Consider the following 11742-nt stretch of genomic DNA (forward strand, 5'->3'; position numbering starts at 1 on the left):
ATGACTGGGTCCCTCGGCCAGAAGTCCTAGTACCTGCGTCTCGTCTCGCCCCGCCCGGCTCCCACTTCCCCCTTCTCTCTTCCGGGAGCGCGGCTCCGTCCCACTCCCCACGGAAATGCTGCCAAAGGACCCGGAAGCGGAAGAGACGCTCGACGACAATGGGGGGACCCCATTGGGAACCGGTCCGGGGCGGTACCGCTTCCGCCTCGCTAGGTGTCATGGCGGGGCCAGGGCGAGGCCGCCGATTGGCTGGGCGGGCAGGGGGCGGGGCCAGGATGGGGAGCCGGGTGGGCAGGGGGCGGGGCCGGGACCGGGCGGGCAGGGGGCGGGGCCGGGATGGGGAGCCGGGCGGGCAGGGGGCGGGGCCGGGACCGGGACCGGGCGGCCAGGGGGCGGGGCCGGGATGGGGAGCCGGGCGAGCGTTGGGCCGGCGGCAGAGCGGGAGCGAGACCCGGGGAGCGGTAGGAAGCGCGCGGGGCGGCGCCGGGGAATGAGGAGGCTGGGAGCTGGGGGGGCATGTGGGAGCTGGGGGGCAGGGAACGGGGGGAGTGGGGGGGCATACGGGAGCTGGGGGGCAGGGAACGGGGGGAGTGCGGGGGCATACGGGAGCTGGGGGGCAGGGAACGGGGGAAGTGGGGGGCATGTGGGAGCTGGGGGGCAGGGAACGGGGGGAGTGGGGGGCATGTGGGAGCTGGGGGGCGGGAACAGGGGGAGTGGGGGGCATGTGGGAGCTGGGGGGCGGGAACAGGGGGAGTGGGGGGCATACGGGAGCTGGGGGGCAGGAGACGGGGAGTGGGGGGCATACGGGAGCTGGGGGGCAGGAGACGGGGAGTGGGGGGCATGTGGGAGCTGGGGGGCAGGGAACAGGGGGAGTGCGGGGCATACGGGAGCTGGGGGGCAGGGGACAGGGGGGGCATGTGGGAGCTGGGGGGGCAGGGAACGGGGAGTGGGGGGGCATACGGGAGCTGGGGGGCAGGGAACAGGGGGAGTGGGGGGGCATACGGGAGCTGGGGGGCAGGGAACAGGGGGAGTGCGGGGGCATACGGGAGCTGGGGGGCAGGGAACAGGGGGAGTGCGGGGGCATACGGGAGCTGGGGGGTAGGAATGGGGGGAGCAGGGGGGCAATGAGGGCACTGGGAGGGCAGGAGGGTGCTGGGGGCTGAGGAGCAAGTGGGTGTGGTTAGCTGGGGGGGCTGGAGCTAGGTGTCATTGGGGAGCAGGACTGCACAGGGTTCTGGTGTCTGGGGCTGTACTTGAGGCAGGACCCAACAGTGAACCTTCCCCCTGCGCCTATTCCAGGATTTCTCCTCACACCCCCACCTGGCCTCATTTCCCCTCCGCCATGGGGCTCCTCTGCCCTGCAGCTCAGTATCTGCCCATCCTGTTGGACAAGCAGAGACCTGTTGCCCTGCTCCCCCAGGTGCTGGCTGGGGGAGCCACAAACTGGGCCAGCCCTCCCAGGGGCGGGGAGTCCAGCTCACCCAAACTGGCCTGGTCTCTCTCTTGCTCTTAGGGAGCAGCAATTCAAGCACCATGACTCTTCAGCGGGAGCTGAGCCGCTCGCAGGTGTGCGGGATGATGCGTGAGGAGCTCTGCCAGGGCAAGGACTTCCTCCAGTCCGACACCCACATCTTCATCATCATGGGGGCCTCGGTGAGTACCCACAGCCCAGCCTGGAGCCATCCAGGCAGGTGCCCCATGCCGGCGCCTTCTCCTGGGGCACCTGGCCCATGCAGCGCCTCCAGCCTTAACCCAAGTCACCTGTGCCGGAGTCTGCATACAGTCAGCACTGAGGGTGGCCAAGGAGCAACCTGTAGGTCTCTCTGGAGCACTGAGTGAGGGGATGGATCTGGGCAGCGGTCCCCAGGGTGGACCCAGATCCCCCTCAAAGGGCTCTGTGTTTCCGTGGGCTGGGACCCTGAAATCCCTCTGGCCCATGGCTCTGGGGGCTGTGGCAAGATTGATCTTCCCCTGGAGAGACAGCAGCCCTGAAGCACCACATGGCTGCAGGATTGTCCCCGGTCTCCAGCCTCCCTTGGGGCTACTCGGGTACTGCCGCACGGGGCTCGAAGGAGAGGGCAGGGATTGTACCAGCTGAGATAATTAGTGCTGATGGCTGCAGCCAGGCTGCCCGGCACTGGGCACAGTGTGACTCAACTTCCTGCAACGAGTTGTGTAACACAGGCAGCGATTACAGCTCCGTGTGGAACCCGGCCCAGCAGCAGCAGCTTGGGGGGTGGGGGTGGGGAGCTAATCCCTGTAGGCACAGATCGGGGTTAGCTGTGTGCCCTGCCATGGGGAAACCCGAGGCCTGGGTGCACTGCTAGTGCTGGCTGTGGCTTGGCCAGACCCCACCTTGTCTTGATCCTGTGAGCAGTAGCAGGATTTCAGCAAGCAAATGTGTGTGACTGAGATCATCCCAGTGCCCTCAAATTCACCCACCAACCCAAATTTGCCCTGACACTCCCAGATGCCCCCAAAACTGCACCACCCCACAGTCATCCTTTAGGCCCCTGAAACCACCCCAGCCTCCCCACACTCACCCCAATGCCCCCCCCTCCCCAATTCGCTGAAACTGCCCCAGTTCCCTCTCCAGGGCCTTCAGTTTAACCATTTTCTACCTCGCTTTCTGGTTCCCTCTGCTCTCAGAGGGCTGTGATGGTGACGCTCATGCTGTGGGATTTGTGGTGTTAGCACAAGGGGAAGTGCCAGGCGCTGCTGAGTCACTGTGCACAGAGGAGAGCGAGGCTGCTCTAGCCCCAGTGCTGGTGGTGGGTGGGCTTTGTCCTCGTACAGCGAGAGGTGTATGGTCACATGGATGTGGCTATCGCTATAAGTCCTGGCACAGATGAGTCCCACATAGCTCTTACTTCCATGTAGCTAGGTACGGTCAATGCTACACCGCTCATCCTTGCTAGCTTCATGGAAGTAAATCTCCCTTATCTCGTGGCAGCGTGGGACATCTAGTGCAACACGTGTGTGTCCCGGGCCAGAGAATCTCACCCACTTCGGCCCCTGGTTAGCCAGTACCTTGTGTGTGGCTCCAGCATCTTCCAGCAAGGTAGCCCGGCTGGACTGGGAGGCAGCAGAGACGGAGAAGCCATCGCTTCACTCAGGTGCTGGTTCCGATGCCTAATCACAGCCACAGGTGCCTTATTGCTGGACTGAATTTCTCTAGCTTCTGCTTCCCTTTCCCGGGGCTGGGGCTGCCTTTCTCCTCAGCGCTGGAATCAGTCTTCCCTTTGAAATGCTAAACAGATGGAGCCCTTTAGGGCTCTTGCATTTTTCTCCAGCCTTTGAATAATTTTTCTGGCTCCTTTCTCCGCCCTCTGCAATTTTTCCACAGCCTTTTTAAAATGTGGCCACAAGAACTGGACGCAATATCCCAAGGCCGTGTCCGGTGGTAAAATCCCCTCCCTGCTTCTGCTCACGGCTGCCCTGTTGATACACCCCAGGATCCCCAACGTGGCCCTGGGAGCTCGGGTTGTTCACTAAGCCCTCTAGGTCCTTCTCAGATTCACGGCTTTCCAGAGACTGCTCCCGTGCAGTGGGCTCCTTCTTCTTAGGTGTGTAATGCACACCTCTTTGCAGAGATTGGGGCTGGGTCGGACATCACACGAACTCCCCCCGCTCCACCCCGAGTGGAAGCAGGGCCCCTGTTATGCTACGTGCTGCATGGACACAAGTCCCTATGCTGTAGTGGGGAAACTGAGGCATGGAGCGATTCGGTGACTAGTCCAAAGTCGCACAGGGCAGTTGAACCCAGGAGCCTGGCTCCCATTCCCCCAGCTTCATGTGTAGTGGGTTAATCCCAAGTTAGTGGAGCCGATGCCCTCTGTAGCCCCTCTCACATCAGGGAATCACAGGCAGGAGCTAGGCGCCCCCATGCTATGAGCTGGGCCAGGGCCAGCTGTGGTGGGGGGCTGCCCCTGCCATCCCTTGGGGTCTCTGGGGGTCAGGCAGGGATGGCCCAAGCTGAATCCCTGGCACGTGCCCCCCCCCCCCCCCCCCAGCAGAGGGAGGGAGGAGAAAGCCAGCTTATCAGTGTTTGTGATAGATAAGGAGTTTCATTGGCTTCCTGTTCATTTCCCCAGGGCTTTGTGTAGGGAAATGGGCCAGGTTCTGGGGGAGCTGAAATCTGGGTCACGGAATGAGCAGAAGGTGGTGTCTGGCTCCCGGGCAGGGCAGGTGGGAAACACGAATGTCCTTGCTGTCATGTGTGGGGGAGGGGAGCTGTGGACGTGCTGGTTCGGCTGGCCCGGACATCTGGGTCTCACTGGCTCATTTTCACCCCTAGCTGACCAGGGCCCTGCACAGCCATTTCCTGACCTGGGACTGACATCCCTGCTCTGTGTGTGTTTGTGTGTATGTGTGTGTTTGTGTGTTTGTACACTGACTTGCTCCAAGCTCAGACACCTTCCCTGGGGCACTGCCCCTGGTGAGTCATGCAGGGGAGGAAGGCTGTGACTCACTGCTTTGTTTTGTCCCCATCTCCCTCTCTCTGAACCAGTTTGCATTGAATTGGGCTGGTGGGTGGAGCCAACATGGGATAAGAGCAACACTAGGTCAGGCTGGGAGCCCCCCCCCGCCCCGTCTCCCGGGACAAACTTGCATAACCCTCGGCCAGGCTGGGCCTAGCTGAACAGGAGGCAGCTAAGCCGCTGCAGGTGCTGCATGGGGCTAGTGGGTGGGGTGGGGGGCGGTGACCCTTTCAGCCGGCAGAGACGCCCTCAGAGCTAGACCCTTGGGGAATTAATCGACCCACCTAGTGTGATCCTCCCTGCTCCGCCCCCCGTGTCTAACTTGCCCCATAGGTCCCACAGTGTCTGCACCCACCTCCCTGCCCCCTGTGTCTGACCCACCCCAGAGCAGCATCCCAAGGGGACAGTCTGGCTCTACAGAGCCCCCAAACCCCCAGGGTGGGACAGACAGACGGGGATCCATCCCCACAGATAACATGTGGTCCCATCTGGGGGACGTCCCTGCCGGCGCAGACAGGGGGCTGGTGTTTGCTTGCACTGGCTGCGGCAGACAATGAGCCCATGTTGTCAGCCTGTGTGCACAGACTTCACGGTCACAGACTTCACGGTCAGTCAGAGGTCAAATGGGACGGTCTGTGTGGCTCAGTCCGGGGAGTCGCCCTGTCACCAAGAACCGCCTTTCGTTTGGGTGCTGAGCCTCCGTGACTCAGCAAATCCCTGTTACGTGCAACCCAATCAGCCTGATCTGCCCCTCCCCTCTCCCCCCCTCCCCCCCGCAAACAGCACCCGTGAGCAGGATGTGGGGCCTGGCACGGAGCCCGTGAGTACACCTGCCTGCCTGCTTGCAGCACTGTGGCAGCTTAGTTCAGCTCCTCCCTCCCGCAGAGCCACACCCCACCCTGGGTAAAGGCCCAAAGCTGCAAAGAAAGGATGTGTGAGGGTATGAGTAGACCGGGGGCGACTGTGTCATGCAGAGAGGGGTGGGGAATTGGATATGAGGCCTTTCCCCTGTAGGGGGCACTGGCTCTGATCTGGCTCCAGGGCAGGGACTGGCTGGCTCGGGGGGGGCAGGGAATGGGGCACAGGGCCTTTCCCCTCTAGGGGGCACCAGCTCCCATCCAGCCCCAGGGCAGGGAGGTGGGAATGGGGCACAGGGCCTTTCCCTGCCTGTTTGCTGCTATGACATCCCCTTTGTCTGTTCCAGGGTGACTTGGCCAAGAAGAAGATCTACCCAACCATCTGGTAAGTCCCTCTTCCTGCCCCCCCACCCAGCCGGGGCTGTGTGGTGGTGACCCGGTGCCTCAGTGGTCTGGCGTCGGGTGACCCAACTGAACTATCTTCCAGGTGGCTCTTCCGGGATGGTCTCCTGCCTGATGACACCTATGTGGTGGGCTACGCCCGCTCCCAGCTCACCGTGGCCGACATCCGCAAGCAGAGCCAGCCCTACTTCAAGGTGTGGCCCCCTCAGCTTGCCCACCTGCACCTCTCCAGAGCAGTGGAGAGCCTGGGGTCCCCAGCCCTGGGGTGTGTGTGTCTGGGGTACAGCTCCCCTGAATAGTGGGGGGCAGGGCCTTTATCCCTGGGATTGGGTGGGGTATGTGGCTGGGTGTCCCCCAGTGCCTTAGCTGACTAGGGGGGCCGTGTCCCTCAGCTGATGGCAGCTGCGTCCTCTCCCTCCAGGTGGAGCCAGATGAGCAGAAGAAGCTGGAGGAGTTCTTTGCCCGGAACAGCTACGTGTCAGGGACCTATGACGACAGCACCTCCTTCCGGCGGCTGAACGCCCACCTGGACGCACTGCACAACGGGGACAAGGCCAACCGGCTCTTCTACCTGGCACTGCCCCCTAGTGTCTACGAGCACGTCACCCGCAACATCAAGGAATGCTGCATGGGCCATGGGTGAGAGATGGGGGTGGGGCAGGGTCTAAGAGTGAGCGCCCAGGGGATGAGGTCAGAGCACAGGCCTCGGGTGGGTGAGACCCCCATGGGGTGGGGGAGAGTTGTGGGGGCTCCGAGGTTCCTCTCTAGCTGCAGCCATGTTTGACACCATCTGCTCTCCCCTCCCTTCAGGGGTTGGAACCGCATCATCGTGGAGAAGCCATTCGGGAAGGACCTGGAGAGCTCCAACAAACTGTCCAATCACATCGCGTCGCTCTTCCGGGAGGACCAGATCTACCGCATTGACCACTACCTGGGCAAGGAGATGGTGCAGAACCTCATGGTGCTGAGGTGGGGCTGGCTGGGAGATGGGGCAGTGCCGGGGGGGAGCATGGCTGGGCCCTTTCCCAAGGGAAAAGCTGGGCGGGTGGCGGGGGAGCATTAACGACCCCTCGCCATCTGTCAGGGTGAGACACCCCCCCCCCAAAGCCTGCCAGCATAGTAGCTCCCCCCCTCAGACAGGCTCTGCGTCTCGCTGGCAGGTTCGGGAACCGGATTTTCGGCCCTGTGTGGAACCGGGACAATGTGGCCTGCATCATCCTGACCTTCAAGGAGCCGTTTGGCACAGAGGGGCGGGGCGGCTACTTCGATGAGTTCGGGATCATCCGGTGAGCGGGGCAGGGGGCCCCTGTCCTTGATGTGGGGGCGGCAGGCAGAGCGGTGCTGGCTTGGCTGCTGGAGGGGTGGGCAGACATGGTACCGGCTGGGGAGAGCGAGGAGATACTCGGGCTGGCTGGCACTGACCCCCTCCTCCTGCTGGGAGGGAGGGATCTAGGGCAGAGGTTCTCAACCTTTCCAGATGACTGTATCCCTTTCAGGAGTCTGATTTATCTCACGTACCCTAAGTTTTACCTCATTTAAAAACCTCTTGTTTTCAAAGTCCGACATAAAACTAAAAATGTGGCATAGCACAGGATTACTGGGAAATTGCTGACATTCTCACTGTTACCAAAGAGTGAGAACTGTGTTTTTCTCCGACAATTGGAATATAAATATTGTACTTTAGTTTGTACTGAAGTTGCTAGTGCTTTTTATGTAGCGTGTTGTGAAACTAGGCAAATATCTAGATGAATTGATGTACCCCCTGGAAGACCTCTGCGTACCCCCAGGGGCACACGTACCCCTGGTTGAGAACCACTGATCCCGGGCAGTGGGGGGTGGATGGAGGAGAGGTGAGATCATCCTGGGGGGCTGGATGGGAGCCATGCTGGGGTGGGGATTCCCACGCTGACCCCTCCCCCTGCTGGGAGGGAAGGATCCAGGGCATTGGGGGTGGATGGAGGAGACGGGATTGTGCTGGGGGGCCAGACGGGGGTCGTGCTGGGGCAGTGATTCCCGCGCTGACTCCTCTCCCCTCCCGGCAGCGATGTGATGCAGAACCACCTGCTGCAGATGCTCTGCCTGGTGGCCATGGAAAAACCAGCTTCCACAGACTCGGACGACGTGCGGGATGAGAAGGTGGGTCGCTGCACAGGGACAAAGCACCCCAGGCCCTGGCCCAGGGGGAATCCCGCTTGGCACCAAGTGCTGGGACCCAGGGCAGGGCCTGTGCCAGGAGGTGTCCTGCCCTCCCTCCGGCCCCCCTCCATCTGTGCTTAGTGGCTCCTGTCCTACTGGATTGGGTCGAGGTGCCCTCTTGTGGGCCAGAGCCGCCACTGCATGTGTCTGAACCAGACTGGCTACTTACCTGGTGTGATGGCGCTGACCCTGTGCTCCCCAGTCCTTCCCCTGTCACCCTCCGAGCCCCGTTACCCTGGGCTCCTCCCCGTCCCCTGCTGCTGTACAAGCAGCCCAGTGCCCTCCCTGGCCCCGTGGTGATGCTGGGGGCCTAAGCCATCTGTCCCCGCTGCAGGTGAAGGTGCTGAAGTGCATCTCGGAGTTGCAGCTGGGCAATGTGGTGCTGGGCCAGTATGTGGGGAACCCCGATGGGGTGGGCGAGGCCCGGAAGAGCTACCTGGATGACCCCACTGTCCCCACTGGCTCCAACACGGCCACCTTCGCTACCGCTGTGCTGTACGTGGACAACGAGAGATGGGATGGTGAGCAAGCGCCAGGGGGGGTGACCAGCAGGGGGTGAGCCAGCTCCATGCGGGGGTGAGTGAGTGCCAGGGGGAAAGGGGCTGGAGGTGACCAGCAGGTGGTGAGCCAGCAACACAGGCGGTAAGCAAGTGCCAGGGGGGAAGGGACTGGGGGTGAGCCAGCGTCGTGGCGGTGTGACCCGCGGGGGTGTGAGCAAGTGCACAGGAGAGGGGGATGAGTGAGCTCCGTGAGGGGGTAAGTGAGTGCCGGGGGAAAGGGACTGGGGGTGAGCGAGTGCTGGGGGGGGTCAGTGCCGTGGGAGGGAAGGGGTTGGGGGACGACTGCCGTGGGGGGTGACCGGCGGAGATGTGAGCGAGCACTGTGGGGGGCATGAGTGAGCGCCTGGGGGCCAATGCCGTGGGGAGGATGGGACGGGTGGGTGATCCTGGGAAAGAACAGGACGGGGTGGTCCCGGACAGGATAGTTCTGAGTGGGACAGGAAATATCTGATGCCCTCCCCTCTCCCGCGGTGTTGCATGCTGGGGAGTGTCTCTCTCCTACACACCCCGGCCCTGCCCCATGTGTGCTGTCGTGCTATTGGGGTGGGGGGCCCTAGCTCTGTCTCTAACCTGTCCTCCCCAGGCGTCCCCTTCGTGCTGCGCTGTGGTAAGGCCCTGAACGAGCGCAAGGCCGAGGTGCGGCTGCAGTTCCGGGACGTGCCGGGCGACATCTTCCAGCGGCAGTGCAAGCGGAACGAGCTGGTGATCCGGGTGCAGCCCAACGAGGCCGTCTACACCAAGATGATGACCAAGAAACCTGGCATGTTCTTCGACCCCGAGGAGTCGGAGCTGGACCTGACCTATGGCAACCGCTACAAGGTGCAGGCCCCAGAGCCCCACCACCGCCACCCCCTCACCCGCCCCTTCCCTCCATCCCCCACTGCCCAAGGGGTCGGAGCTGGACCTGACCTATGGCAACCGCTACAAGGTGCAGGCCCCAGGACCCCACCACCGCCACCCCGTCACCCGCCCCTTCCCTCCATCCCCCACTGCCCAAGGGGTCAAAGCTGGACTTGACCTACAGCAACTGCTACAAAGTGCTGCCCCCCCCACCCCCACTGCCCGAGGAGTGAGAGCTGGACCTGGCCTATGGTTGCCAAACCAGCCCCCCCACATCCCAGCCACCTCTTCCTAACACAGCCCCTCCCCACACCCCCAGTTCACGTCTCCATCTCCCCAGGATGTGAAGCTGCCAGATGCCTATGAGCGACTCATCCTGGATGTCTTCTGTGGCAACCAGATGCACTTTGTGCGCAGGTGGGTGCTGGGCCTCTCCGGCCCTGATCCCCCATCCCCGAGTCGGCCGGGTGCTGGGCCTCTCTGGCCCTGATCCCCCATCCCCGAGTCGGCCTGGTGCTGGGCCTCTCCGACCCTGATCCCCCATCCCCGAGTCGGCCGGGTGCTGGGCCTGTCGGGCCCTGATCCCCCATCCCCGAGTCGGCCTGGTGCTGGGCCTGTCGGGCCCTGATCCCCCCCCATCCCCGAGTCGGCCGGGTGCTGGGCCTGTCCGGCCCTGATCCCTGTCCCCAGGACAGCCGAGTAATGGGGCTGGATCCATGCAGAGCCAGGTGGGTGGGTGCTGGCACCTGGGACCATGGGGGAGCGGCTGGGTCTGGGCAGGGCAGCTGGGTTCTGGTCCCTGAGGACCATGGGGGAGCGGCTGGGTCTGGCAGGGTGGGGCGGGTGGGTCGCGTCCACCTGCTCAGCATGTGACACTAGCTGTCGCCATCCCCCCATGCTGTCCCCTTCCTCCCCTCCCCCCGGTTGCCATTGCGGGTGGCACGGGCACTGATGCTGCTCCCCTCACCCCCCAGTGACGAGCTGCGTGAAGCCTGGCGCATTTTTACTCCGCTGCTGCACAAGATCGAGTCTGAGAGGATCAAACCAATCCCGTACTGCTACGGCAGGTGAGGCCCCAGGGCACTGCGCTGGGCAGCAGGCACAGTGAGCACTGGGCAGGGGGGGCTGTGGGGCCAGCAGGATCCCTAACCCTGGCTGGAGAAGGAGGAGAGATGCTGTGGGGCCTGGCAGGGCATGAGCCTGACTTAGATAGGAGTTAAGCTTCTAGAAAGGTGAGTCTCCGGCTGGAGCTGCGGAGGAAGGGGTGAATGATTGGGGACGGGGGGCCGCCCTACCCCACCTCCCGTAAGGACCCTGCGCCCCACACTTGGCGGCGGGGCTGCTTGTGGGTGCTAACCTGGGTGTTGCTCTTTCCCAGCCGGGGCCCACCCGCGGCGGACGAGCTGATGAAGAGAGTCGGGTTCCAGTACGAGGGTACCTACCGCTGGGTGAATCCGCACAAGCTCTGAGCCAGGGGCCAGCTGCTGCCTCCCCAGAGCAACCCTGCTTCTAGCCCTGGGGCGTCTGTCTGCTCCACTCGCTGCTCCCCCCCTCCAGGGGCACCTGGGGTGGGGACGTGTGGCTGGGGGCTGAGAGGGGAGGGGAGAGTTGGGTATGGGTGGCCAGCAGAGACGGGCAGGGTTGGGGGAGCTGGGGACAGGGTGGGGGGGACTGGCAGCGAAGGGCAGGGATGGGAGAGCTGGGTAGGGTGGGGGAGGCTGGCAGAGAAGGGCAGGGAGGGTGGAGCTGGGCACTGTGGATATGTCCTGGACAACCAAATAGGTTGCGATTTCTGTGGCCCCCCCACCCCACCCCCCAGTGGGCCCAGGTCCTGGTTCACCCAGGTCTCCTGCAGCCCCCACCCAGACACTAACCCCCCACCCATCTCATCTACACCTTCCTCCAATACCCTACAGCTCCCTGGGTCTGGATACCCTGCCCCCTCCATATGCACTCCAGCCAGGTCCCTACCCCGCATTGGGCCTAGAGCCCCTTCTCTACCCACATCCTGGGACCACAACTGGGCCAGGCACGGCCTGTCGTGTTTACAGCCCATCTCGCTCCCCGCCCCTGCCCTAGGCTCTGGCCCCACACTGGGTTGAGGGAGCTTAGAGCCTCTGGCTCCGGTGGGGCGGACTGCCGCCCCCTCGCCCTGGACTCTGCTTGCTTTGCTGCTGAGACATTCCAGCCCCGCCACAGCCCTGGGGCTTTTGTAAATGGCGCCGTTTTGTAAACAGAGATTGTTGGAATCAGCCTTGGCGCCGTGCTCCGTCTGTCCAGCGGCTGCGTCCTGTGCCCCTTGGGGGTCTGACCGCTTGTTACCGGAGCCTGGCCCTGCCACCCAGCTCTGCTGGGTGTCGCCTGGTAACTCGGACGGCCCTGGTGATAGCCGCGGGGGGGGAGAAA

At 63.4% G+C, this 11742-nt stretch overlaps 1 protein-coding gene across 1 annotated transcript; it reads left to right on the forward strand.

Annotated features, from left to right (window-relative positions):
* The first annotated feature begins 406 nt into the window (after positions 1–406).
* G6PD (glucose-6-phosphate dehydrogenase) lies at positions 407–11588 on the forward strand. The gene is made up of 13 exons (XM_054014857.1): positions 407–461; positions 1514–1653; positions 5686–5723; positions 5826–5934; positions 6162–6379; positions 6551–6709; positions 6901–7026; positions 7783–7876; positions 8271–8457; positions 9080–9315; positions 9677–9753; positions 10311–10403; positions 10715–11588. Exons 2-13 carry the CDS (start codon positions 1534–1536, stop codon positions 10803–10805), a joined length of 1548 nt encoding a protein of 515 aa, XP_053870832.1. The 5' UTR covers positions 407–461; positions 1514–1533; the 3' UTR covers positions 10806–11588.
* Positions 11589–11742: the final 154 nt, after the last annotated feature.

Source organism: Malaclemys terrapin (assembly GCF_027887155.1).
Source record: "Malaclemys terrapin pileata isolate rMalTer1 chromosome 20 unlocalized genomic scaffold, rMalTer1.hap1 SUPER_20_unloc_1, whole genome shotgun sequence".
NCBI classification, from domain to species: domain Eukaryota; kingdom Metazoa; phylum Chordata; order Testudines; family Emydidae; genus Malaclemys; species Malaclemys terrapin.

Bases quoted from the DNA above. Each gene is read 5' to 3' on its own strand.
- G6PD (XM_054014857.1), top strand. From the start codon at position 1,534: ATGACTCTTCAGCGGGAGCTGAGCCGCTCGCAGGTGTGCGGGATGATG. The intron at 6,710-6,900 runs GTGGGGCTGGCT...TCTCGCTGGCAG, and splicing joins CAGAACCTCATGGTGCTGAG to GTTCGGGAACCGGATTTTCG. The intron at 8,458-9,079 runs GTGAGCAAGCGC...TGTCCTCCCCAG, and splicing joins GGACAACGAGAGATGGGATG to GCGTCCCCTTCGTGCTGCGC.